The sequence below is a fragment of the Neolamprologus multifasciatus genome, unplaced genomic scaffold, assembly GCF_963576455.1.
Source record: "Neolamprologus multifasciatus unplaced genomic scaffold, fNeoMul1.2 scaffold_16, whole genome shotgun sequence".
Classification (NCBI taxonomy): domain Eukaryota; kingdom Metazoa; phylum Chordata; class Actinopteri; order Cichliformes; family Cichlidae; genus Neolamprologus; species Neolamprologus multifasciatus.
The window spans coordinates 1-27888 of NW_028181988.1; the positions used below are offsets into that span (position 1 = coordinate 1).

Genomic DNA, 27888 nt, shown 5'->3' on the forward strand with positions numbered 1-27888 from the left:
AAGATTCATTCTTATATCTGGAGGAAGATTTTTTTTTTCAATGAATATAAATGTTAGCCCGCAACTTTGTTCCAGTTTTGAATTTTGGCCCACTGTGTATTTGAGTTTGACACCCCTGTTGTACAACGATCACACATGTGATCAAACTTAATCTAAGTTGGAACTGAAATTTCTGAACATCTTAAGCTGGGATTCAAATCTGACGTGAATCTGAAGCCTGTGATGCAGCAAAACCTTTCTTTTCAACACATACAACTTATATTAGATGGACTGTTGTTTTAAAAAATAGTGTAGCAAATAGTAAAATCCTTTTTCTTGAAAGAACAAATGAACAGTCAAAGAAGTATTTTTGTCTACAGCGACACTGTTGGAAATACAAAACCCAGGAGCCAGGACATTCAACAACAAGCTAGGATTTAAAATACATCGGCTGGATATGGACATGTTCCAGCCTGGGATTTTCCTCATTTCTGAAACATTACTGAGTGTGTCACTTATCAAACTCCAATCAAAATATGTCATGTATTTCTATTTCTAAATTGTTTTTCTACTAATTTTAAGCTGTTTTGTTCAGTGAAAAAGAAAAGTCCACTGTTTTTACGGTTGGTTCTCTGTTATCTCATCGTGGGAACTGACTGCTTAATAGTATTTAGTTATTCTTTGTTAGTTAAATATCACTTTTTCCTCTTTTTGTAATATCTCATTCCATTTCTCTTTTTATATTGTTTTACAAGAGAAGGGTGGAAGTTATCTTGATAAGACTAGGACATTTACTTAATATAGATTCGAAGGAGCAAAAATGGAAAGTTGTGTGAAGGTAGAGCATAAAATGCTTTGTGTATTCATGGAGGCCAACTTTTTTCTCTTCACCAGAGATGTGTTCAAAGTAGCCTCTACTTGGTAAATGTTGGATTTTATTTGAGTTTTTATTCTGGTGCTTTTGTATTCATTCTAAGAATATAGAGGTAACTACTCATGTCGTGTGTTGTCATGCAGCTAAGTTCAAAGAAATCTGTCCTGGTGGAATGGGCTACACTGTTCTGCCAAATCCTCCTGTCAATAAGCCAATTTATCAGGAGCCCATTGACCCACCACAACCCCTACCAACACCAGAGAGACCTGTGGAGGCGTTTGGAACACCGGAAGAGATTATACCAGGTGAGTCTTGCAATATTAATAGCTAATTACCAGTGCATGTTTAGTTGATTTAGTCTATTTATTTTATGTGTTTGGGACCACAATAATTGATCTAGGTAACTTGACTGATTTGTATCACTAACAGTGTTCTATTTATGCTGTCTTTATACTAGATCATATATAATTGATATATAGGTGGAATTCAGTAAATGAATTTAATTATCACTAGGTTGCTTACAGGATGCTACACGGTATAAAAATATTTCATTTTATTTTAATTTATCAAAACACATCCAATATCTGAGCACTTACCTTTAAATACAACGTCTCCTCTGCTGTCCTGTCTGTCTTAAACTTTCTCCATCTCTAAATAAAGTTGCTCACTCGTTTCTCTTCCTGTGAAATGCAGCAGTTGGACCGTCAGTTTGCAGACACACTGTGAGACAAACTGCACACAAACAGTTTGTGTGTTTGCTGATGTTTGTCTTTCTGTGTGCAGTTTGCATGTTTGTGTAAAAATGTATGGAGAAAAAAAGTCATCAGAAAAATAAATATTGAAGTAAACTACAGACAGCTTAAAATTCTAAGTACGGTAATGAAGTGTCCCACCTCTGGTCACCGTCTGTGTTCCACAACGGTTGTTCTCAGTAGATGCAGATGGCCTCATTTACTTATTTTTCCAACCTTTTGTCTTCTCGGTCCAAAATCGGCCCTTTGTCCTCTGAGTGCAGATTCAGCCTTTTCCTTTTGAGGTGGCTCTCCTATGAGGTGTGTTTGTGGAGTGACTCTTTGGTTTCTTCTATGTTCTATGAACAACCATTTTTGAACAGAAGTGGTGGCTTATTACATTTGATTTGCTACTTTTGAATAAATCATATGGACCTAGTGCGACTTGTTTGTACAGAATATTATGCAGTATTTATAGTCTCCATTTGGGGCGAAAAAGCCCTCCGTCTTTCTCAGAAAGACATCAACTTGCCCTCTGTTGCAGAATTTGCGGTGCAGCAGTTAGATACTTGAGATATTAAGATGTGAATACTCCACAGCTGTATTTTATTTGGCACCCTTTAAAGTGTCTGAACTCAATGTGCTGTCAAAGCAACAAATATGTCTGATGGATTGCATTTATGCAGTGCAGCAGACAGAAAATGTTTTTTGCACTTTATTGAATGCCCAAAATGTGAAAAAGATCAAGCTGTGTAACAAATTACACCCACTTGCTCCTGTTTGAAGTGTGGTATTAATTTATCAGTGTCGTGGTGAAAAATGCCGAGACGATGGGATAAACGAGAATCTCACATTTGCAAATTACAACTCTAAAGTAACATTAAAAACTCTGATTTATGATCTTCTTGCATGTGATTAGGAAGCCAGATTTTGAGAAACACATCCCTCTTGTGACATTTGTTTGTAGAGGACATGGATTAAAGTGCTTTGACTGAGCGCTCATTCCCTGTTAAAAGCCCAGCCCACAAGCCATCAAAAAGAGAGCAAAGGGGAGATAAACCTGCCTGAGAGAAGAGCCTCATCCTCTCCTGTTATTATTCAGGACATGCTTGGCAGCCACCAAGGGAAGGAGAAACTTTGCAACATCTTAGCCAAAGCCAGACAGAAACCAAATTACTGTTTAGCTTTGCTGGAGCAGAGTACAGAGTTTTCCAGGCACAGAGGACAGGGCGCAAAAAACAATCGGACAAAATTTCACCACCCTAAACCTGTGCAGATTAGTGTTTGGATACCACCAGAAAGTGATGAGGCACCTGGCAGCCATACATATTGGTACTTTGAAGCAGCAAAAGCTGCGCTGGGTGGAAGAAGGAGATATTTTGCTTTTTTTCTAAATCTTTACTTTTGTCATCTTGAGACCTGGAAATGTGGTGTGTGCTGTTTATGATCTTTTCACAACATCAAACATGGACCTGTATATATGTCGTTAAGCATTTACTTAAGCAAAGGTTGGATGTTGATGAAATTGAGGCGTTTCACATAAAACAATTGCCTTATTTTTGAAGGGCAATAAGAAGAATCTTGTTCTGGATAAGGGGAATTGATTATGAGCCACAGCTGCGCAAACTAATGAGAATTTAAATGTACTGAGAACAACAACTGTGACCTTGAACATAATTTGTATGAAGACCTATTAGGTGTTGAAATGCTGTAAATTCTTAACAAATCTGCAAGAAAAGTAACAATTCTTGTGAATTTCTGACCGACAGATGATGATGGATGATGGAGAACAAATAAGGAGCATATAGCTGTATAATTAATGCATAAAGTATTAACTAATACCTTACTAATGCTGAATACGTGCGTTGTTCATATAAAGTGTTACCAAAATGCTGTGATTGGGGAAGCAATTGTTACTTTTCTTGCAGTATTGGTAAGAATTTACATTTCAACGGCTAATAAGCAGTAAGCAAAGTCTGAAGGTATTCAGTGTTTATGATGTCAAAACAGTTTTTGACTGATTAGCTTGAGTGTCTTAAATCTGACATTTAAAAAAAAAGTTTGAGCTACGCTACATTATCACAAATCTTCACTCAAAGTTTTTGTTTGTATTTTTTTTTTTTTGGGTCAGTAGCAACCAGTTCACCAGAGCAGGTAGGTTTGGTACCTTTTCACTCTTTAGAGTGAAAATGCAAAAGCAGTTTGCCTGCATACGCTTAGCAAATACACTTACCTGCAAAAGAGTTTCAAAATCACATTTGCATGAAATCAGCAACATTGCTGCATGACTTTGGCTGGTCAGTTGAACAGCAAGTCAATTTCTACATCTTTGATGTGCTCGTGTAGACTTTAAGAACCAGACTGAAATCTTTGACATGGTCCCAGATCTGGATACTCCACGCTTTTCTAGCTCCCTTTTGCCAAGCTGTTTATTCTTGCTCTGTGATTAAATTGCAGCCAGTTGCCATGCAAGCTAAATGCTAATCTGCTTCTCAGCACAGTACCTGCATTGCATGACGTAAGTAGTAGGAGGCTTAAATGGTGAGTCTTGGCTAAAGATGCACTGCTCCAAAAAAATAAAGGAACACTTTGAAAACACATCAGAGCTCCGTGGGGAAAAAGTCTTGCCGGATATCAATACAGACATGGACTGGGTAATGTGTTAGGAATGAAAGGATGCCACATTGTTTGATGCAAATGAAAATGATCAACCTACAGAGAACTTAATTCAAAGACACCCTCCATAATCAAAGTGAAAGAAGGATGTGGTAGGCTAATCCGTTTTGCCAACATTTCATTTGAACTCAAAGGAGCTTGCAAAGAAAAGCGTCTGGACTTCTTTAAGTTGCTTGAAGACGTTTCATCTCTCATCCGAGAAGCTTCTTCAGTTCTAAGGTCAAATGGTGGAGAGTCCCAGATATAAACCTGGTGGGAGTATCCCCCCACAGAGGGACAAAAGGACCCCCTGATGATCCTCTAATCGCCTGAGCCAAGGTGTGAAACTGGGTGTGGGTCCCAATCAGCCAGGGTTTCAGGTGAGCTCATTGTGAAACCTGGCCCCACCTTATCATGCGAATTCCTGGGGTCAGATGGCCCAGGATGTGAGTGGGCGTTAAGGCGTCTGGGGAGGGAACTCAAAACTGGATTATAGATGGCAGACAGTTGGTGTCGTAAACCACCGCCTCTGTTCAAAGATGGTCGCTCACAGTGGACATAGATGCTTCTTTCACTCCTCTTTCAAACCATCTGTCCTCTCTGTCCAAAATGTGAACATTGGCATCCTCGAAAGAGTGACCTTTGTGCTTTAGATGCAGATGGACTGCTGAGTCTTGTCCTGTGGAGGTGGCTCTTCTATCCTGTGCGTTCCTTCATGGATATGACTCCATGGATATCACTAACCCACAGCCAAACCAGTAATTCTGAATGATGTTACAGGCAGCATAACATCCTCTATGGCTTCTCCTGTCACATACGCTCAGGGTGAATCTGGATGTAACCCTTTCACTGGTTCACTGGTATTAGAACTGTACTTTCTGGTATTCTATGGCAAATGCCAACCCTTTAGTCTCACCCCATGGTGTCGGGGAGTGAGCACAGGACACACTAGAGGATGTCAGACCCTCAGTCCATCCTCATAAGTCTGTTTCTGATTGTTTTGTCAGAGACATTCACACAAATCATTTTGTAGAGCTCTGTTCCTCCTTGCACAAAAGAGCAAATACCGGTCCTGCTGATGGGTTAAGGACCTTCTTGTCCAGCTCTCCTAGAATAACTGCCTGTCTCCTGGGGCCTCCTCTGTGCTCTTGAGACTGTGCTAGGAAACCGTCCAGCATTGTATTGATGTTCCATCCTGGAGGAGTTGGACTATTTGTGCTACCGATAGTGACACTGACCCTAGGCAAATTAAAAAACAGTCAGAATAGATGGATGTCAGTGGCCTCCAGTTGTAAAACCATTCCTGTTTTGTGGTTGGTCTCGTTGTTGCCCCTCTAGTGCGCCTGTAGTTAAAGTCATTAATGCCAAAGTAGCTGAAACTGATTAACCACCAGATCAATATCCCAAGGTTAATTGACTTGATTATACACGCTGAAGTGTTCCTTTAATATTTTTGAGCAGTATATGTATACAGTGCTATGTTGATTTTATGTCTTTGGTGTTGTCTGTGTCTTTTCATTGAAGGAGCTGGTAATTCCTGTGGATAGCATTAGTCCAGTAGTTGAACCTATCCAGCCCCAGCTATCTCCGGGTGTTTCCACTATCAAGATGGAGGCACCTTACCCAGGTTTCTGCTTTGCCCTTTAAACTTCAAAGCAGTTTCAGACTCAGCTCATCGAGCTTATGATGGGCTCAGACAAAGCGATTTTTAATCCTTGGGTTTAATATATGTTGATCCAGTGGTCTGAAAAGAGTGCTGTTTCAGTGATGGTGATTACTGACTCATTTTAAAACTTGTTATTGACATGACAATGATATGTTATATATATAAATATAGCTTGTTGTTTTTCACAACACACAATATCACTGTAAAAGAGGTACTAGGTAATTACTGGAAACATGCCTGTAAAAGTGGTATCCCAAACAGTATGTATGGTACTAATTTGTACTGGGTTCCAAAAAGCCAACAAACAGAACATTAAAAATGAGTTGTTGTTGTTCTTTTCAAAATTCTCTGTGCTGTGGATGCACAGAGGGATAAGACCGAGGTAGTAAGAATTTAAAAGAAGGGCACAGAAGATCAGTGCTAACGACACATTATCTTAGCATCTGCTCGAATCATCTGGTATCCACAGACTACACAAAATAAACCATCAATTATGTCCCTGATGTCTATTTATGGTATGGATAGGCATCATCAGTTTGATATTGCCTCATCTAAACCCAGTATTAGATCACTTTGTTAGTCTTAACTGCACACAGGTTTTATTGTATTGTAGTTTTATTGTAGCGACGGAAATGTCACTGATTGGTGAGTAAAGTCCTATTTTGATGAACTTGTACATTTTTACCATCAATATCAGACGTTTTTTAAACCACATGTTAGAAGCAAGGGCTACATCTGACAGCATGCTCTTGTCGCACAAGCTAAAATCAGGGGAAAATCCTGTTTTGTACATACATTAGCCGCACCTGACTAAAAGCCGCAGGTGTTTCAATGTTGACTTATCATATGTAAGAGAATATGCACAAAGGGAATTGTCAGGAAAGAGATGGCTGTTTGGAGACACACCCCTTTTATTAATATTTTGAAAAACAAGTCACGGGTACATATTTGCATAACTTTTTAGGTATATGTACAAGTAGCGGTAATTACAAGTACGAAACATGTACTGTGCTTCATAAATGAGTAACAAATGTAGTACATAACAATAACCTACAGCACACCAGAAAAATAGATTCGGACTACCTTTTAGGCTCAGGTGCAGTGACACGGCTTTAACAAGAAGAAAAGTCAGTCATTCACCAGCATCTTCCTCTTCTTCCTGCGCACTAAAACCACCAAAGTCCTCTTTTCCAGTGTCGGATACGAACAGGCTCAGGATGGCTTCGTCATCCACTCTCAGCTTCTTTCCTTGGTTGTCACTTTCAAAACCAAACAAATCCTTGTTGTCAGTGTCAGAGTCGAACACCCTCAGAAGGGCCGTGGCGGTGTCTCCATCATGCAGCAGTCCAGCCCTTCGAAATCCGTTGGTGATCATGGATGTTTTCACACTTTTCCACGCTGTCAGATTCCACCGGTGGAGTTGAGCATATCTTGCTTTTCGCAAGTTTATCGCCGCTCGTCATCCACGCCTCCCGCTGAACGCGTAGCGCTACTTTGAAGTTTGTTTTTCGCGCTACTTGTACGGCACTATGTTGCCTGGCGGATGGACATGTGACCAACATACCACTCTTGAACCCCGATACTCTGTGTCTGATCACATACCCTTCCGCCAGGCAACGTAGTGCCGTACAACAGCGGAACAAACAAAACAAATCGTCTTACAATTGACCCTGTGCACGAGAAAATGCTAACTTCCTGGTTTGAGACCGGATGTGGGGTTGTACATTTCCGGTAGCTTTACTTTGCGGTCAATCGCTACTGCGAAGATATACTCCAAAATTGATGTCCAAAACTCGAAAACGGAACGATCGCGTTAAGTTACAAAGAGGAGAAGGTGGGAACACTCACCACTGTTGTGTCATAAAAATCTAATGATCAATTTTGACGTTTAAAGAGTTTAGATCGATCAGTTGTTTACATCACTAAACACAAGCAGAACTACATCACTGCAGCAGAAGACACATCGTCCACATTCAGAAGCACATCTCTGTATAGTGACTGGTCTTATGTCGCCCTTGACTATTGTTCACCTGTAGTTTGAATGCTGAACATTTGCCTGTTTAAATAACAGGCAAATGTTCAGCATTCAAACTACAGGTGAACAATAGTCAAACCAGATGTTTTCCCCTTATGTCGATATCAGCTAGTCAAGTACACACCTACACAGCATGTTAACAAACCGTGAAAAAAAGCCACACAAAAAATTAATGATTGCTGGTAACGGTTTCTATACATTAGTATTTACGAAGGGTATGTTGTGACTTACCTTCAAAATTACAGCGGTCCCTCGCTATAACGCGGTTCACCTTTCACCTTGCTGTTTCGCAGATTTTTTAGTGCAAGTTTGCATGCTTTTTTACGTCCTGCGTCCTGATCGCTGCAGACGATCTCCTCCGTCTCTCCTGTACAGTACAGAATCGCTGCATCTATCGCTAGCAGTGTGACTCTGAAGTGCAGTACTGTGTGTCCACGACGTACACGAAACGTTTTGCACCGTCAAAAAATAAAATTGGCTACTTGATTTCACCTATCACTGGTTATTTTTAGAACATAACACCCGCGATAAACGAGGGACAGCTGAGAAATATAACATTTGAATCCATTTTCTCTTTTCCCCTGAGGCGCGGGGGAAAAATATCGACAAGTCGATGAACATCATTTACAGATATATTGGGTAAATGCCCGAGACATCTATAGAAATGTAAATCGCCGCTTTATTTATTTATTTGCTTAACTTGTTTTGGACCGTAAACAGGGCGCGAATAGGACACCGGAAACAAAGCTCCCCACAGGAGTTTCCGCACCGGAAGTAGCATATGCTAACGTGCACATAGTCAATATGACAAAAATCATGGACAATCCATAGAAAAGCCGCACCTGACTAAAAGCCGCAGGGTTCAAAGCTTGTGCAAAAAGTGGCGGCTTATAGCCCGACAATTACGGTATATATATATATATATATATATATATATATATATATATATATATATATATATATAAAGCATTACGGTAAATTTCTTTTATAATTCATGCTTATAAAATGTTGAAACTATATGTTTTGCATCATAGGGTAAAGTAAAAGAGTATAGACGGAGCTGTTGGAAATTATTTAGGAACCATAGCAAATTAGCCATAAAGCCATATAGGAACAGAGTAGGATTGTTAAGTGCTGAGGTACATGGCACATGTGTAGTTGGACTAGTATTTTTGTCCGTATACTGTATATTCATTATACAAAGTGAATAATTAAAATCTTTTCTTTTTTTTGCTTATATCTCATAAATACCAGTAAGTTATTTGGAATATTTCAAGTTTGAGTTAATTACTATTCAAAAGCTGTACAGTTTGAATACTGTCTCGGTGCACTTCACTGCCCACAACCACAACCACGTATAAGACAGCTGACTTGAGAGTTGTTCAGATGATGATGATCGAATACCTCCACAGGGAGGGTAAGCCACAGAAGCTCGTTGGGGGTGGGTTATTTATTTTTTGTGTTGGCTTGCAGTAATAATTATAATGTAATATTGATTGTAAATTTTGTTGGGCTTACTACCTTTTTACCAAGAATAATGTTTGTTTTCTGAAATTTCTCTTCTGTATAGTCCTTTCTAAACCTGTTAAACTTCTTGCCAAAGGTACTCCCTGGGACATTAAGAAGTGGTAACAGTTGAGGTCATATGATCACATTTTTGCAGGAGCAGGTTGAGGTGATGAGTGATGGTTATGACAAAAAATAAATGTGCCTGTGCAGGAGCCGTCTCTGTTAGTAAAAAAAATAAATCTAATTCTGTCATTCATGATGTTTGTACCAAAAGTTTCAGTACATTTGTGCAGAATATAAGATCAGGTGATATTATCCTTTCCATTGTCCTGGGGCCTGGTTTGTCTCACTGCTCTACATTGATCGATTTCGCGACATATGTTACCTAGTGTGGATAATCTAGTCACTCTAGTGTTGTATTTCCTGGTTTAACTGCCACTGGTAGTTCCCCCATCTCTCTTTTTTTAGGTATCAGTCACACACGAGTAGAAGCAGAATGACAACCTCCATGCAACCAGGAAAAAAAATGGTTGTCAAGTGATTGCACAGAATTTTTTGGCTGTCTGGGGCCAAATACGAGTACTTGAAACAAAGTCGTCTTGCAAACAAAAAGCAGTTGCCCAATGGTTGAGGGTGCTGCACCATCAACCTCTGGGCAGCCACTTTTTTGCAGGTCGCCACATTGGAGGCAACGTTTCTCTGTCCGACTGACTGCACTCACTCTCAAATAGATTGGTGAAAGTTTGCAATTAAGCACCGTCTAATTTATGAAAGCAGACAGATTGTCAACACTGAGGAGCATCTCTTGTTTTGCAAGACGTGTGTGATGGTTGCTGCTGCCAGTGTTGATTTATTTAAACAGGAGGGACGTTGTGAGTGCAGTGCCAGAATGTTGGCTGAATGAAAGTCTTTTCACTGTTTAGAGCTTCACATTTTGCTTTATTGATTTATTGAAATGAAACAGACTTGAAATAAACTTAATGGACTATGAGAGGGAGGGAGAAGGAGAATCCTGTGAGATGATAAGACGATGCGTCTCGTGCTCCTTTTTACTGTGAGCCGAGTGGGTTAAAGTGTTTCAGGGTTTTAGTCACATTTCTACTCATTGTAAACATTTCATATCAACATTCGTGTCTTTCATTCATTTATTTGGTTTGATTGGTGCTATTACAAAACACATGCCTGTCAAAATGCATGTATTAATGGGATTGTGATAGGTTTTAGACTCATTTGTGAGGTCCACAAACATCTAGAGTAATTTTAACATAACCATTCACCCTTGGGTCATAAACATATTGATCTTCAGCCTGATTGATCTGAGCTACCATGCTGTCTTCAGAGAGCAATGCAACTATGCTTACACTGTTTTATTCTGTCAGTACATTACTCACTCCCTGATGTTTGAGCTGCAAACCTGCACTGCTGTTGGTACAGTGCTGGCCATTAATGAAATGAACTAGTTGTATCTGTTTATTTATAAATGTATAAAATATATAAATTTACCGTGTTTACTTCCGGCCCAGTCTGTGGCTGAGAACCATGCCTGATGTGTAGATTGTTTGTGATCTGCCTATATACCTCTAATGTAGACAGCACCAGATTTGCAACAGACAACAACAAATCGAACTTTTTTAGAGTTAATCATGATTTTATTGCATGCAGAGCACTGCCAACTTGACCCCGTGTAATCAAAAACTGATCGCAGACTGCCTCAGTCTTAACAATTGTTGTGTCTCTCTTTTCTCAAACTCTTAAAGGTGTTTTAAAGACAACAATTGACTGTAAGTCATCTTAGATTTGGTTCCCATCTTTGACGGGACCATTTCAATTACAAGGAGATTGCATTTGATTATTGATAACACATGTTGTGGAGCAGTCTCCAAACTGTTTTCCCTAGTGTCTGTGGTCTTAACCATCGGATTAGAGATATGCATTCAGAGTTGAATTTTAAGCATTGCTATCATACTGAGGTCTGTGCATATCTGTGGGCGTGATTTGGTCTGGTCCTCTGTGACCTCTCTCATTATAACTTCAGCTTTGTATGAATACACCCAAAGTTGTCTTTCCTTGCCAAACAATGAGAATTATATTTTGTCTGTCGCATGTCCATCTGTGAAGACTCTTATACAAACCCAAGGTACCACTTTGCTATATGATTTTGGTGTTCTGTTGCTTAGACACTCCAGGAGAGACACCAGTCTGGCAGTCTAGTTTAATAGTTAATTACAGTTCAGTGTTAAGCTATAAGTAAATTGTGAATGTTTTTAAAATGAATATGTTGAAATAAAATGAATTAAGAATAAACTACATACATACTACAACTAATGGCTTGTGTTGTGGTTTTCTTTTTTGGTTCAACAGAAGTGGTTGAGAGGATTTCTCCTCCTGCACCAGTAGAGATTCTTCCAACTAATGCAGGCCAGGACATCGCACCTACCCAGTCAGCAGGTAGGGCTGAAACATTCTTCACTCTTTCTTTGCAAACTTTTTTTTGTTCTTTTGTGTGTGTTTTTTTTCTGTTTTCTCTTTTTCTTTGCACCAGCTTTTTGTAATTGTGTAAATGCTAGTTGGTGTCTACCTCGTAAGAGTTGAACCATTTCAATTTAGGAAAGATTCGAGTAATTTGCAAACAATGTTGGGAAGGTTACTTTTAAAATGTATTCCACTACAGGTTACAGTACATGCCCCAAAATGTGTTTTGTAACGTATTTGGATTACTTAATATATTATCATGCTTTTTACAACTACATGAATGTACTATTGCTGTGTGATTTATTACTATTACTGAAGGCTACTCGTCATACCAACTAGATTTTTAAATCTTGCTTTTAAATGTTGCTGTTCAATTTTTGTACTGGCAGGTTAACGTATGTTTCATATGTTAACCTGCGAGGCAGGTTGATCCTCTTGTTAAAAGTCGTACGTCTTTCGTACAACCCCGAATACTGTGGCTCCCCTGACAAAGAAAGCCCAGTGTTTGACTCCTTGGTACAATTCCCAAATATGGACCTTAATGTAGATAACCCATAAGCTAGAGCAGAAAGTGTCTCAGTAGATTTTTATTTAACCTGGATGCAATCCAAATGCAATCCATAAATCTGCAGAGACATCTTATTATTCATCACTGATTGAAGAAAATAAGAAAACCCCAGGGTTCTCTTCAGCACGGTGGCCAGGCTGGCAGAAAGTCAGAGCTGTGTTGAGCCAAGCATTCCTTTACCCTAACTAAACTTAGCACAGAAAGTAAGGAAATTTGTGTTTGGTCGATTATTTCTTTATTGTAACAATTATTATTGGCAATTAATCCTATACTGTTGGAAAGCCTGTTTATTTCCTCTGAAGCAGCAGAACATTTGTAAGGAAAATGAGCAGCAGAGTTACATATGTGGGTTGTGCCCATGATAAACTCACCAAATCTTCTCTGCAAGACTGCTCAAAGAAATCCTAGTATTAATTAATGCTTCGCTCACCACCTTAGAGTGGCAGTAATTAAACTATTACTTAAAAAGTCTTCTCTAGGCTCATCTGTCTTGACTCCAGTTTCTTTATCTAAATAAGGAATCATCTTCTCCCATGAAGTTTAATTATGGAGTTCCACAGGTTCTGCGCTGGGACGTTTCCCTCAAATTGAGTGAAATGCTGAACTAAAAGATTAAAGTTTGAAAAAGACTTTCTCCACAAACTTTATGTTCCAAGTGTGCTGGAAAGGCTCCAGACTTCATGAAGTCATTGAGAGAATAAATGTATATTATTTTTTCAAATTGACCCTGTGCACGAGAAAATGCTAACTTCCTGGTTTGAGACCGGATGTGGGGTTGTACATTTCCGGTAGCTTTACTTTGCGGTCAATCGCTACTGCGAAGATATACTCAAATCATGTCCAAAACTCGAAAACGGAAAGATCACGTTAAGTTACAAAGAGGAGAAGGTGGGAACACTCACCACTTTTGTGTCATAAAAAATCTAATGATCAACTTTGACGTTTAAAGAGTTTAGATCGATCAGTTGTTTACATCACTCAACACAAGCAGAACTGCATCACTGCAGCAGAAGACACATCGTCCACATTCAGAAGCACATCTCTGTATAGTGACAGTTATTATGATTTAAACAGGCAAATGTTCAGCATTCAAGCTACAGGTGAAGAATAGTCAAACCAGATGTTTCCCGTTATGTTGAGATCAGCTCGTCAAGTACACACCTACACAGCATGTTAACAAACCGTGAACAAAGCCACACAAAAAATGAATGATTGCTGGTAACGGTTTCTATACATTAGTATTTACGAAGGGTATGTTGTGACTTACCTTCAAAATTACAGCGGTCCCTCACTAATAACACGGTTCACCTTTTACCTCGCTATTTCGCAGATTTTTTTTGTGCAAGTTTGCATGCTTTTTTTTTTTTACATCACATTGCTGCAGACGATCTCCTCCGTGACGTCTCTCCTGTACAGTACAGAATCACTGCATCGATCGCTAGCAGTGTGACTCTGAAGTGCAGTACTGTGTGTCCACGGTGTCCACGAAACGTTTTGCACCGTCACAAAATAAAATTGGCTACTTGATTTCACCTATCGCTGGTTATTTTTAGAACATAACACCCGCGATAAACGAGGGACAGCTGAGAAATATAACATTTGAATCCCTTTTCTCTTTTGCTCTGAGGCGCGGGGAAAAATATCGACAAGTCGATGAACATCATTTACAGATATATTGGGTAAATGCCCGAGACATCTATAGAAATGTAAATCGCCGCTTGATTCATTCATTTGCTTAACTTGTTTTGGACCGTAAACAGGGCGCAAATAGGACACCGGAAACAAAGCTCCCCACAGGAGTTTCCGCACCGGAAGTAGCATATGCTAACGTGCACATAGTCAATTGTACATAGAATTAAAATATAGAAGAATCTATGAATAGGCAAATGTATTTGATAAATGTGATTCAGGTGACTTTCAGCTTTAATTCAAGGGGTTTATCAAAATGACAAATATTTATACCTTTCAGCCATTTTTTACATATTCCATTTTCTGAGGCTCAAAGGTAACTGACGAGTTAAAATAGTTTTAAATATAAGAATTGTGTTTAGTACTACAGTCAGATTTTTGCAGGTTTTTGAAAAAAAATGACTGGAAGTGTTTAATGTAAGCTGAAGTTCTGCAATCAGATCTTGATTTCTTTTGTTTGAAAGTCAAAGTGAGCAAAATAGCTTCACTGTCCAAATACTTCTGACTGTATGTGTCTCTGCACTCCGTGTTATATATAGTGTGTATGTTGTTGACCATAGAGTCTTCTTAAAACTTGGAGAAACTTCTCGAACTATTGCCTGATTTCCAGTAACACTTGTTAGCGCAGAACTAATCTACATCTTAGCTTTCCCAGTTGGAAAATAACTACATCGCTAACTGTCAACGATGTTTGCTGTGGTGCAAACTCACATCTCAAATCATTTACTAACGAACTAAAAAGGATTTGCTATGAAAGCAGCTCACAAGGATAACTGCAATGTACAAAAAGGTATTTATTTGACCTTCTTCACGATATGCTGAGAATAACTGCCAATAATAAAACACTTTGTCTGTGATATGGTTTTAATTCCGTCACCTGCTCCGCAGTCAGTTGCTTTCGGCTACTTTGTGGTAGATTATGTGAACTTGTGATGCTTTTTTTTATTAAGCTGTTAACTTGTGGTACATTAATGGTATGCTGTGGTTCCTTGCAGCTTTTTATAGTAACTTATGGGACCCATTATTAGCTCTTAAAAGTGCTGCTACATTAGTGCTCTCCTGTTTCTCTTCTGGCCCAGAGGTAGATGAGTGCCAGATCAACCCTTATATTTGCGGCCACGGGATTTGTTACAACACAGCTGAGAGCTATATCTGCCACTGTGATGAAGGATACCACCTGGATGAGACCCAAACCACCTGCATAGGTAAGGAATGTATTGGTCAGAGCTGAAGTTAAACAAGCTTTGTACGCCATGTGTAGTGTGAGCAAAAGCAACATGATTTTAGCAAAGCTCATGGAATCAGTGTCCTGCAGATATGATAGGTGAAATGAGTGGCCCATGTCCAAAAGACATGAACAGCAAATGGCTGTTTTCTCAACTTAAAGCACTCTTTTCCCTTGTGATCTGTTTCCAGCTTCCCCATATACTGTCTGAAGGTTTAATGCTCATCACAGACAGCCATGAGGTCTGAATGTTCATGGGACTTAGATACAGTCTAACAAATCAGCATCTTTGCACCAGCTTCTGTCAGAAAAAGGAAGTTAATTATTAGTGAAATAAAGGCAAACACATTAAAAAAATTTATTTATTTACTTTCTTTATAACAATTGTATTTTTTCTGAGGTTTTTTTGTGTAGAGTGTGAGCTTTTTTTGGCTTCCGAGTTAGGGCATAAAAAAGGAAACGTTTTATAACCACTGCGTTAAAAGCTGTAGGCACTGCGTGGGTTTGCTGGATTGGACCCAAGACCCAAGAATCTTAGTTCAAGGACCAGACCAGTACATTTGACTGAAGAGAAGTTTGTGAGTTATCATGAATTATGTTCTTAGTTCTTAGTTACTCTGACTTACTGCCTACTTGTTAATATAGTCAGTGAGCTAAGAACCTAGACTATAATTTATTATAGACTAATATGTTTGTTAGGCTGGAGCCCCAGAGCAAATAAATATTTAAAACGTATTCACCATATGCTGTATCCTGTTCTGGAATAAACCTGAGACATGGAGGAACATTTACAGTCAAAGTAAATCAGGCACTAGGACAGTATTTATGCTGTGCACATCTATAACATCTGGCATTGGTCAAACAAAGCTAACAAGTGCATTCTAATGGAATTCTAAGCTGGTGGAATCTCGGACGAGACCAACAACCACACTGTTACCGACATCAGCGCCACCCTCCTCCCGGCTCATCGGCCTTATTGGGATATGAATATGATGCACTGTGTCATTACGTGGTTTCCTGCCGTTTCAATGCAGCTCTCCCCACCCACCAAAATGATATTGAATTAGGGCTCAGAGAGCAAACAGGCGTGATGATGATTTCTCCATAGCCGCAATAAAATCTCTTCTGCTCAGCTGCAGAGGCTCGGGGATCAGATTATGACTTCTTTGAGAGGTTTATATGCATGTGGGTTTGCAACCATAGTGTCTATTAATAAGATTAATGCAAAGCAGACAAAAACAGGAGGATTGGTTTTAGATGTAGTAAAAATCATTACACCGCGGTGTATAAAATTTCCTACGATGCATATTTGACTGGTGAACTTTTCTACACAGGTACTTTTTACATTGCAACCTCAACTCTGTTCTAAGGGAGATGTTTTTGTTTGTTTGTTTTTTAACAAAATGTATTTGTTGTGATTTTTAAATGCCCTGTGATATTGATACTGCCCAAGCGTGAGATCCTTGTTGCAGTCTTGTAGCTTTGTTTTTAGTCTCTACCAGGTCCCAGTCAGTTTGTCTTTCACCAAAATATAACATTAGGTGTGTCACCTGTGATGACTTAGAGCTCTGAGTGTTAAACAGTTTCTGTCTGTCTGCTTTTTAATACTTTTTTCTTTGAAAAACAGCTGGTAATGTGGAAAAATTGAGATTTGGTGAACCAGCTTTAGAAATGTTGCTCTTTATTGACTCAGCTGTTTACAGTGAAGCTGATGAATGTCTGCCAAACCACAGACAGACATGCAGAGAAGGATTCAGCAGCTACAGAGCCAGAGAGCGCTGGTAGAGACTAAAACTAGAGCTTAAAAGAAGAGTGAATACTGAATGACCGTTTTTTGAACATGTTTGTTGTGACAGCTTATTTTGTGTGTTCTCAGATATCGATGAATGTGAAAACAGGCTAGTGTGTCCTTCTGGTATCTGCTACAATGAGCCTGGTAGCTATAGCTGCGGCTCCTGTCCGTCTGGCTTCTTGGGTCAAGGAGGCCAGTGTGTGGGTAGGTCTTTTACACTGTTAACATGTACATGTCTCTGTATTTGGACCTTACTGCAGTGCAAGACTCCTTTAAATCAGTTTTAATTAATAATGTGCCTAAACTAAACAGTGTGTAATATAATACATATATTAATGCTGCACTAATATCATACAGAGGCTGAAGTCTGAGTTGTACCTAGGTTGCTGATCAGTGCAGAGTAAAGGTTGTGTTACTTTGAGCCTGGCGCACAATCATGGACTGGAGGAGTTACAGTTACAGTGACTGCCTGAAAACACATGGCGAAAGACCAAGGGAGGTTCTCATCTGTTTCTGATTTTTCATTTTTAATTTCTTTTAATTATCTGATCACATAGTTAAAATATTGTATTTGGTTGCTAGCAGAGTTGGCGATGTATGAAAATCTCTATGATCATCAGAAAACCAACAGGAAATCGTTATGTGTGCCAACTTCCAGTATAAGCCATTAATGGCCTAGAGAACACTTTTCAAGGTAACCCTTAACCTCAGGTGCGTATGTCTGGCGGTCAAAACATTAAGGGATCAACCCAGGAAACAGATGCAAAGTTGTACACCTGTACCAGTCAAGAAATAAAATTGCAAACCATGCCAAAGAATACACAACATTTTCCCACGCTTTCCTGGAAATGCTATTATTTCTAGCAGGCACCAAAGGTGTGCCCATCTCTACTCTTTTAGCACTTTGCCACTCCTGTATCCCATGCGACTCGAGGTTAGCTGTGAAGCTTTGACACACCATGTCAGGCAAGCCAAGCCACAACAGAGAACGGTGGTAGCAGCGAGAGAAAAGAATTAGGCTGTGCAGCAGAAGTTAATAAACCATGCCACAAGTGTTTGCATGTGACTGCCAAACTCACATCAACTAGATTATGTGTGTGTGTGTGTCCATGAGTTCGAGGGTATTTTTGTGTTACAATTGGGTCATGGTTAGGTTTAGGCTGAGAGTTAGCATTAGGCATTCATTTTTGGTGATTAGGGTACCTGGAAAGATCCCACACAAACATGGGGAGAACTTGCAAACTCCAAACAGAAAGACCCCGGCCTGATGGCGGAATTGAACTCAGGACCTTCTTGCTGCTAGGCAACAGTGCTAGACACTGCGCCACTGTGCTACTTGGGTCAATGCTATAAATTGCTATAAATCATATTTGATTCACAACAATTTAGTAACTTGATTTATACTGGGCTTCCTCTCCATAGCACTGCCACCCAAAGCTAATGTCATCTTAAACATTGTGTAGTACCCAATGATCAGGCAGTTGGAGAACTTGATGAAAGTATAGAAAACCAACTCTTGCTTGACTGGAAGAGTCATGTAGCAGTAACAGGCTCAGAGAAGGTACTGCCATCTGTGAAGACAAAAAAAGAGAGCATAGAGAGACCACGAAGACCAAAACTGACAAAGCACTAACTACAGGAGAGAATAAACAAAAGTTAATGACATGAAAGGCAACAGTGAAAATTATATATAAATAACAGGAGTGAAAAGAGGGAGTGCTGAGTGCATCATGGAGGTCTTTTAAACAGACTGAGCCACAGTCAGCCCTTTATCAAAAAGAAAGTATGAAGTCAACGTTAAAGTAAAGGTGTCTGTCCCCTGAGCTCAAACTGGTAGCTGTTTCCACCAGAGAGGGCCTGATGGCTGTTGGCTCTGCCTCCCATTGTACTTTAAACATCTCTAGGAACCACAAGTGAACCTGCAGTCTGAGAGCAACGTTCTCGGCCGGGATGATGGGATGATGTTTTCGAGATACGGTTGAGCATAATCATTTAGGACTTGTGTGCTGATTCCTTGTGTTTACTCTGAGCACTGACGACTTCTTGGGCATTATGGGCATTATGCTTCAGAATGCTGAAGAGCCTGGAATGGAAACCGCCTCAGACCGACTTACTTAAACCGACAATGATTTAGCTGGTGGGCACTAGTCTGTGGTGGTCACCAAAAGTCTATAAAAATACAGTCAGAAGAGCCGTTAAAAGAGGTTTTACCCTCTAATCATGCATTAGGTTTGGCCAGTGCTTGCATGATTTAGATGTCATTACCTGCTTATCAACCAATGATGACATTTTTGTAAATAAAAATGATTTAAATCATGTTTAATAATTTAAAGCCGTGCTTCCATTGTATAACAATGCATTAGTTATAATAGGCCACTCCCAATACTGTGCCTGTGTTTACCTGAAGTGTTTATTGCAGTGTTCAGATCAGTTTAGTGTAACACTCACACTATAAATCAGTGCGCTCACTGTTTTCACTGTATGTGAAGAAACACTGCCGACAGTCAGTCTCAACCAGTTTGTTCGCTTAAATAATTATTCATTGAGAGAAGCCCCTCAGCACACTGTTCATCTGCTGTGTGAGAAATCCATGCAAGTTTAACTCTTGTATTCTGTTGTTTGTGTTGTTTCAGATATAGATGAGTGCCAGGATCAGAGAGTCTGTGTCAGAGGCCACTGCCAGAATACTGAAGGCTCCTTTTTCTGTGTGTGTGGGCCAGGCTTCAGACTATCGCCAGCTGGAGACCAGTGTGATGGTATCATATTTTGTTATCTTTACCCATATAATTGGAGCAGAAATGGCTGAAATCTTCTGTAAGCTGTAAATTTTTAAGATGTTAAACTATATTGCTTAATATGGTTTCTTCAGATTTTTTTCTGAGTCCTACTATGCTGCTGCAAAGTTTGTAGATATCAATCTGTGTATGCTGGTGGGTAACATAAAGTTTTTATTGATTTTTTGACCTTCTCCCAATTTTCACCAAAAATATATCAGCTCAAGCTGATATAACGACAAAATTTAAATATGATATTTTGAGAACCTCTAACAATCAGACAGACAGACAATACAAATGGAAGCAGTTACATATTCCCTCCATTTCATGGGAGAATAAATAAGTGAAACTATATGCATTCTGCATTAGTACTGTAGTTTTGGAATCTGATTCGATGTTTTATTTGAGGCAGAAGTTGGTGTAGAGATCAGAGGATACAGTTTTCAGTAGCAAGCTTAGTTAGCCTTGAATCCTTAAACTGTATGGATGCAAAATTGTTATACCAAGTACTTACTTGATTTTTTGATTAAACCTCACCCCCATTACCCTTGACGATGCTTTGTGCAGTGATACCTTTTAGTGCATGTGCTTCTTCTAGACCATGTTGAAAAAGTATCTTTTAAGCTTTAATTTCATTTTAGGGAAACGATAGAAGTCACAGGTGTCCAGATTTGACAGAAAGGGCTGGTAGGTCATGGAAATTGTCGTGATAGAACATCCAGCCACCTCCTGGCAGCATTTCAGATCCTTTGTATAAATACTCTGTCTTCGATGTCTCAGGACATGGCTGAAGAACACATCATTACAATGTCTCCAAAAGTTGGAGGTAGCGTTTTGTGGGAGAAACGTTTCGTCACTCATCCAGGTGACTTCTTCAGTCTCAGCTGACTGCAGGTTTCCAACCTTATAAACAGTACATTTGCATAATGACTGAAACCAGCCCGCTGAAGGAACAATAGGCTGGGAGGTCAGTTCCTTAATCTTAATTATGCAAATTCTCATGACCATAGATCAACAACCACTGACCAAAACCCACTGATCAAAGACCACTGATCAATGGCCATGAGTCCCATTCACAGAGTTGGGGAATGGCTGCAATCACAGCATTGTAAGATGGTGACAGATGTACCCTTAGGCCCCCTCCTCGATTCAGAGATGGTCTTTCCCTTTCCACGTAAATGGCCTCCTTGACTCCGCGCTCAAACCAGCGTTCCTCCCTGTCCAGGATGTGGACATCCTCATCCTTGAAAGAGTGTCCACTGGCCTGTAGGTGTAAATAGACTGCAGAGTCCTGGCCTGACGAGGTAGCTCTTCTGTGTTGTGCCATCCGCTTCGCCAGAGGTTGTTTGGTTTCCCCGATGTATAAATCCTGGCAATCCTCCTGCACTTAACAGCGTACACTATGTTAATCTGTTTGTGTCGGGGGACCCGATCCTTGGGGTGGACCAATTTTTGGCACAGCGTGTTTTGGGGTTTAAAAGCCACAGAGACCCTGTGTTTAAAAAAAATGTGTCTCAACTGTTCCGATACTCCTGATACATATGGGATCACTACAGGTTTTTGCTTGGGCAGCAGTTGTCCTTCTCCCTGACCTCCCAGCCTATTGTTCCTTCAGCAGGCTGGTTTCAGTCATTATGCAAATGTACTGTTTATAAGATTGGGGAAACCTGCAGTCAGCTGAGACTGAAGAAGTCACCTGGATGAGTGACGAAACGTTTCTCCCACAAAACGCTACGTCCAGATGAACAGATTCAGCTTTTGGAGATTTACTTTCCTGGATGATTGAGAATGCATCAAGACATCATTACAATGATTTATTTACCTGAAAGTTTTGTTCTTGCCCTGGCCTGTGGGCAGCTTGTTCACCGTTCTGCTACCACTTGCTGCTGCAACATTCAAATAGACAATGGGCAGCACGGCGGTGCGGTGATTAGCACTGTTGCCTCACAGCAAGAAGACCGTGGTCTTTATGTGTGGAGTTTGCATGTTCTCTGCATGCTTGCCTGGGTTGTCTCTGCCTTCCTCCCACAGTCCAAAGTCATGCAGTCAGTGGGGTTAGGTTAATTGGTAACTCTTAATTGCCCGTGAGTGTGAATGGTTGTCTGTCTCTATGTGTTAGCTCTGTGACAGACTGGCGACCTGTCCAGGGTGTACTCTGCCTATTGCCTTGTGGTAGCTGGGATAGGCTCCACCCTCCCCCCCACGACCTTGACAGGGATAAGCTGTCCGGGTTGGGACGGATGTATAATAAGGATTTGATCAAATCTGTCAAAATAATCAGAACATATCACTTGAATCAAAAAACCTGTGTTGTGTTATTGATGTTTTAGATGTGAATGAGTGCACAGAGGAAGTCAGGCCATGTAAGGAAGTGGGAGAGTGCGTCAACAATCTGGGCTCCTACACCTGTACCTGCCCACAGGGGTACCGGCAGATCAATGGCACCATCTGCAGTGGTAAGCTGCTTCTTTAAACAAAGGATGTAGACTCGTTGTATGGAATGACACAAACTCTGTTCACGCTATGTGTTCCCAGATGTTGATGAGTGTGCCGACGACACAGAGCTGTGTTCCCCTCATGGCAAATGTCTCAACACAGAAGGATCGTATCTGTGTGTGTGCGACAGTGGATTCACTGCTAGCCTCCACATGCCATCCTGTGATGGTAAGATGCAACGGCACTGACAAGGCACACATATACGATGTAAACATGCTGTTTCCAAGCAACCAGATGTTTAATGAATGTGATTATTGTTGCATAAAGCGCTCTAAATGCCCAAGTAGAACCAGTCCATTTACCATGAATAATATCTTCCATATAAATGTTTAAGTGTAGTTTTCCTATGTAAATTCTCCATACTTCCCCAAATTACCAGAATTAAATGTTTTAGGTGTTGGGCTGCTGATGGCATGTGATGAATGAATACTTTTATTATAAAAAAAATGTAAAGATAAATTCCCCTTATTTAGTGTTTGGTGATGGCGGTGGACAGCATTCCCAAAGGTGTTTTTAGTCCTACATCCAGTGACTGTAGAGGCCATAGAATAATATTTATATCTTACATCTCATGCCCTCTGGTTGGGGGCCATGTTTTCCTGGAAGAAGCCACTCCCATCAGGACAGAAATGGTACATGGACCCACACCATGCCAGCATAACACACAAATTCTAGTCACTGTAGGAATCAGAGTTTCATGATTTCAAAATCTACCCATCAAGATCATCACTGTGTGCACCTCCACACTGCTGTGCTTTATTTGGATCACTGTGTGCATGATCTGCTCGCAAGTAGCGCAATGACACAAACTGCAGATACATTTGACACAATTTGTATCTGCATTTGAACTCTTTGTTGACAGTCAGCTTGCAGGGGATAAATTTGGAGGTAAAAAGCAACGAGGACACTTCCGACTGTGCTCCTGACCTTACCTTTGTGGTCAGGAGGTAAAACACAGCTTGGATACTGTGTTTTAATTTGACCCAGCAGATGTTTTTTGCTTTATGTCCAACTTTGAGGTCTATGGTGAAATAGCAAATGTGCTCAGAATAGGACTTCTGTGAAGTATTCTAAAAGTAGCAACAGATCTAGGAGCGGTCTAGAAGTATGTAAGGAAGTGCCATTAAAGGCCAAATTTAAAATCAAACATGGTTTTGCTTTCATTTCTTTTTTCATATTGTGTGTGTGTCTGTGAATCAGCTTCATAAAATGCAGCCTTTCCAACAGTTTCCGAAACAGAACAGTTCCCACATATGCTGAGCATATGTGGATTGCTTTTCCTTCATTCTGCAGTCCAACTCAACCAAAATCTATCTAATGGACCCTAGGTCATGTATGAGGTGTCAGTCTTATCTTTCTTTTATGTGCTTTATTGAGCTAGTTTCAGCACAGCGTTCAATAGTTTTTAAGCTTGAATAAACGTTCTGGAACTTTTCTGGACCGACTTGACTTGATGCACTGTTGTTAGCTTCTACCCTGCTATACTCCAATAAGTAATACTGCCTGAGCTTATTTTTTTAATCTTGTCTGCCCTCTAACTTCTGTTCTGTAAACATTTGAATAATTTTTGCATTTACATTTTTTAAAATAATTTAGAAGTCTGTCTATTTTAGTATTTTCCTCTGGTACAGATGAATCTTGTTGCATAGTTCAACTCTACTGTTAGCGAGAGGGTCTCTGTTGTTGTGTGTTGTGGATTGTGTATTCCCTGCTTTAACTGACAGGTGGGTACTTGTGAACTTGAGAAAAGGTTAAATAAATATTTTCCTTTGTTCACCTACATTTATAATATGCGTTTTTTGCTCAATTACAGTAGATCAGCCTATTCCAAAGCTGTCATTACTTTCAGATGACTGTTTATTAAAGTGGGCTTCTCAGTCTTTGCTTCAGTATCAACACTGAACTACATACGATGTTCAAAGTGTTACTGCCAATGTTGTTAAGAATGCTCTCTTTATGTGTGTCCATAACTCCATGTCTCTGAGGAATTTTTTTCATGTTTTCATACTTTCTGCACCGGGGCAGGAGTCATGGCCTCTGTGGTCATGAGGTTTAAATGCCTTCTGCTGTCTTATAGAAAAACAGAGAGAAAAGAGAAACGTGAGAGAAAAAGTGGACGGAAGCTGTTGAGCTTGCTGTCTAGACTAGGAGGGATATGTGTTGCTTCTTGCCTCGTGATTTATGCAGGGGGCTCAGACTCAAGTGTCTGGGTGTCTGCTTTTATGAAGCCAGTCAATGTGTGGTGTGTGTGTGTGTGTGTGTGTGTGTGTGTGTGTGTGTGTGTGTGTGTGTGTGTGTGAGTGCAAACATTGTAGAAGTATTTGATTTTCATAAAACTACAATGGAGTTGTTCTGCAATGAGATGATTGCCACTACAGTAAGATGTCAGAAAGTAAGGATAATATTTTATGTAGTGACGTAGATTCAAGGCTGGAGTAAATCATGAAAAAGAAATAAAAAATTGATGTTGTTTATTTGGTTTTCAGATATTGATGAGTGTGGACTCAATGAGACAATATGTGGCCCCCACGGCTTCTGTGAGAACAGACTGGGTTCTTACCGATGCCTCTGTGACCAGGGCTACCAGGAGTCACGGGATGGCCACAGCTGTGTGGGTAAGTGTGTGAGCTTTGGTGTATATCAATCAATATCAATCGATAAGGCTTTTAGAGCTGATGCTGATTGCAAGTTGTATATTAATAACGTGCTATGATGGGAAGCTGCCATCCAAAACTGTGCAACTGATTTAGATATCTTAATGTGTACATGGTGTCATAATGACTATATCAAATACAGACAGGAGACACTGAACAGAAAAAAACCTTCAAGAACACAAAGAGAAAAGCTAACGACTTAAAACGGAGATCAAGAATCAGAACAAACGCCATGACATCAACTCAAGAACCACTTCGTTTCTTTTGATAATTTTAGAACAAATACAAGCCTTCAGTGTCAGTATGGAAAGAAGTTTGAATCGGTTACATTGAAATAGACACCCATTGACTGACTAATTTACTACAAGAGCACCTCAACAGAATTTTGAAAGAAGTGACCAAAATGTAATGGGGCCTTGATTTGCCCATGCGCCACATTTCTACCAAGATTTTGCAAAAATGATTTTGCTTGTTTTTGCACTGAAAACTTGGTCTTATTGGCCTTAGTTGTGTTACACAATGAGAAATACATGATGGTGTTGATGGGTGCTGGTTGTTTCTCAGGACTAACTGGGCCCATGCAACTCCAAACTCGTTACTGTTAAAGGTGACTTCCACTATCATAACCCTGGCAGAAAGATTCACATACAGATACATAAAAGCCCCACTGCACAGCAGACATAAAATACAGTACCAGAACTACCAAAGTACAGTATGTGCTTTATACACACTTAAACATGCTTCTCGTCTGTCCTTTGGCACTACTGCTCGGTCCCACCCTAGTTCAGTCCGGCCAGCTGCCTCCTCTTTCCTGCCAAACCATCACTGTGCTGTGGCTAGCAAAGATGGACTCGCACGCACGCACACACACACACTCCTTAAAAACCAACAGTGATGGTTTACCGCTAACCATTCAGAATGTGTGTCTCCTCTCTGGCTTCCTTCTCCTCTTCTTATGTTAAATTCAGTTCAATTCATAGTTATTTATTCAGGGTCAAATCACAACAACAGTCACCTTCTTTAATTTTCATATACAACCTTCGCTCACTTTTATTCTGGAAACGTTACAGAAGTAATATTACTAGTATGTCATCTTTCCTAAGAGCTTAATATCTCTGTAATATTTCTGTTAAACCCTGAGCAACTCATCAAGCAACTTGAGTGAAGAGTGAATATTAAAAGAAAGTTTATGTGTTTATTTCTGACTAATGAATTTGGCAGTTAATTTACATTTTTTCAAAAGGGGCTTCCCCTTAACCAAGACTATATTGTACCTTCCAAGTGGAAGGAAGCTTTAAATAAAGGTTACTTTGTTTCCTTGGCGATCAGAATATGCAAGCACAAGAGCTTGATACTTGTCTTGAATGAATAGACTATTTGCTCCTCTGGTTGCTGTGTGTTAGGATGTAGTGTAGGCCATCTCCTAAGTGGGAAATTGGTGGATCCATCCCAGGCTGTGTGCCGACGTTTCCTTGGGCAAAATACTAAATCCCAAGATCCTCTGTGATGCTTTCATCGGGGTGTGAAAGCACTTGCCTGTAGAGTGCTTGTGTGAATATTGGTGAAGTTGAATAAAGTGCTATATGAGAACCAGTCAATTTACCATTAGACTGGACTTCAGCTACTGAAATCCTCAAAGTTGTCCCGAGAACACCCGTCAGGTGTATCAGCATATATGAGCCAAAGAAGAACAACACTGACACAATCGACAACATAAAGAGGTCCATCTCTAACAGAAAAGTATGTTGGAATTGGTGGATCTACTGATACAGATTGTTGAGAAGGATAAGCAAATTTACCTCCTAGAAAAGAGAACAGGGGACTTGGAAAAGCTACACTAGGATGAATGAAATCATTATTGCAGGGTTGGAAGTTAAACCCTGTTTGTTGAAAATGGAGGGAACCCAGTGAGTCGAGGTGACGGGATTCCTTTAGTATATAAACAACATCAGGCTTCATCACCACAGAAAGAAAGTGTGACAAACCAGCAATAATAATGACATTTGTAACCCCCCAAAAAAGAAACTGTCCTCCTAAAACAAGAAAATAAATGAATTAGAAAGAAAATAAACTGTGTATTTGAATGAGCACCTGATGACGCGAAATGCAGACACTGCCAGGCATGCACAGTTTTTGAAGAATTACAGTTTTTTCTGATGGCTTAAGCACATTTTTTGTAACTATTGGCTATTTTTGCAAAACTCTACACAGAAATAAGAAATAAGCTTCACCAAATCAGCAAAACATTGTAGTTTTCTTGCAAAAGCTAATAAACCTTGCTTAACTCTCCAAACCTTCGTAAAAATGGTATTTTCGTATCAAACAGTTAACAGCCATCACATTAATAAGCACATAATGCACCAACTACACACTGAAGGTATGAATAAAAAACACATCTGGCTTTTGCTTTCTCTGTGCACAAGGTAGGCTATGTCAGTTTGAGGTCATACTATTGTCATAGGTCCGTAAACATAGAGGGATCCAAACTTCAAGTACTGGTGTTTATTCACACACATCAAAACAAACACAAGTGTTTATTTCCAAGTCAAAACAAAATAGTAATTTCACTGAGGAAAAAAAAGAAATCAGTCTACATCGTGTCGTCTCTCTGGGTCCGGCCACAAACTTTTGTCTACATCACGTGCAATGTCCTCTAGTCCAAAGCACCGGGGAAAATGTCTTCTGGAATGGCGTATCCAGGCCTGACATGATGCCTGGTCAATATCCCCACATACCTCCTCCAAGGCCTGTAAAAGGGTTATGCGTTGA

General features: G+C 40.0%; 1 protein-coding gene across 3 annotated transcripts in view; it reads left to right on the forward strand.

Annotated features, from left to right (window-relative positions):
• The first annotated feature begins 38 nt into the window (after nucleotides 1–38).
• Nucleotides 39–27888, forward strand: part of LOC146490319 (uncharacterized) — a 40418-nt gene continuing 12568 nt past the window's right edge. The window contains exons 1-10 of one of the 3 annotated variants that reach the window (XM_085153322.1): nucleotides 39–1158; nucleotides 3716–3738; nucleotides 5764–5866; nucleotides 11811–11897; nucleotides 15258–15383; nucleotides 17280–17399; nucleotides 19829–19951; nucleotides 22300–22425; nucleotides 22505–22633; nucleotides 24952–25080. In XM_085153322.1, coding sequence (XP_085009448.1) covers nucleotides 1026–1158; nucleotides 3716–3738; nucleotides 5764–5866; nucleotides 11811–11897; nucleotides 15258–15383; nucleotides 17280–17399; nucleotides 19829–19951; nucleotides 22300–22425; nucleotides 22505–22633; nucleotides 24952–25080 — 1099 coding nt within the window. In that variant the 5' untranslated portion in view covers nucleotides 39–1025. The remainder of the gene's footprint in view (nucleotides 1159–3715; nucleotides 3739–5763; nucleotides 5867–11810; nucleotides 11898–15257; nucleotides 15384–17279; nucleotides 17400–19828; nucleotides 19952–22299; nucleotides 22426–22504; nucleotides 22634–24951; nucleotides 25081–27888) is intronic. The other 2 variants (XM_085153323.1, XM_085153324.1) reach the window with 2 other exon arrangements.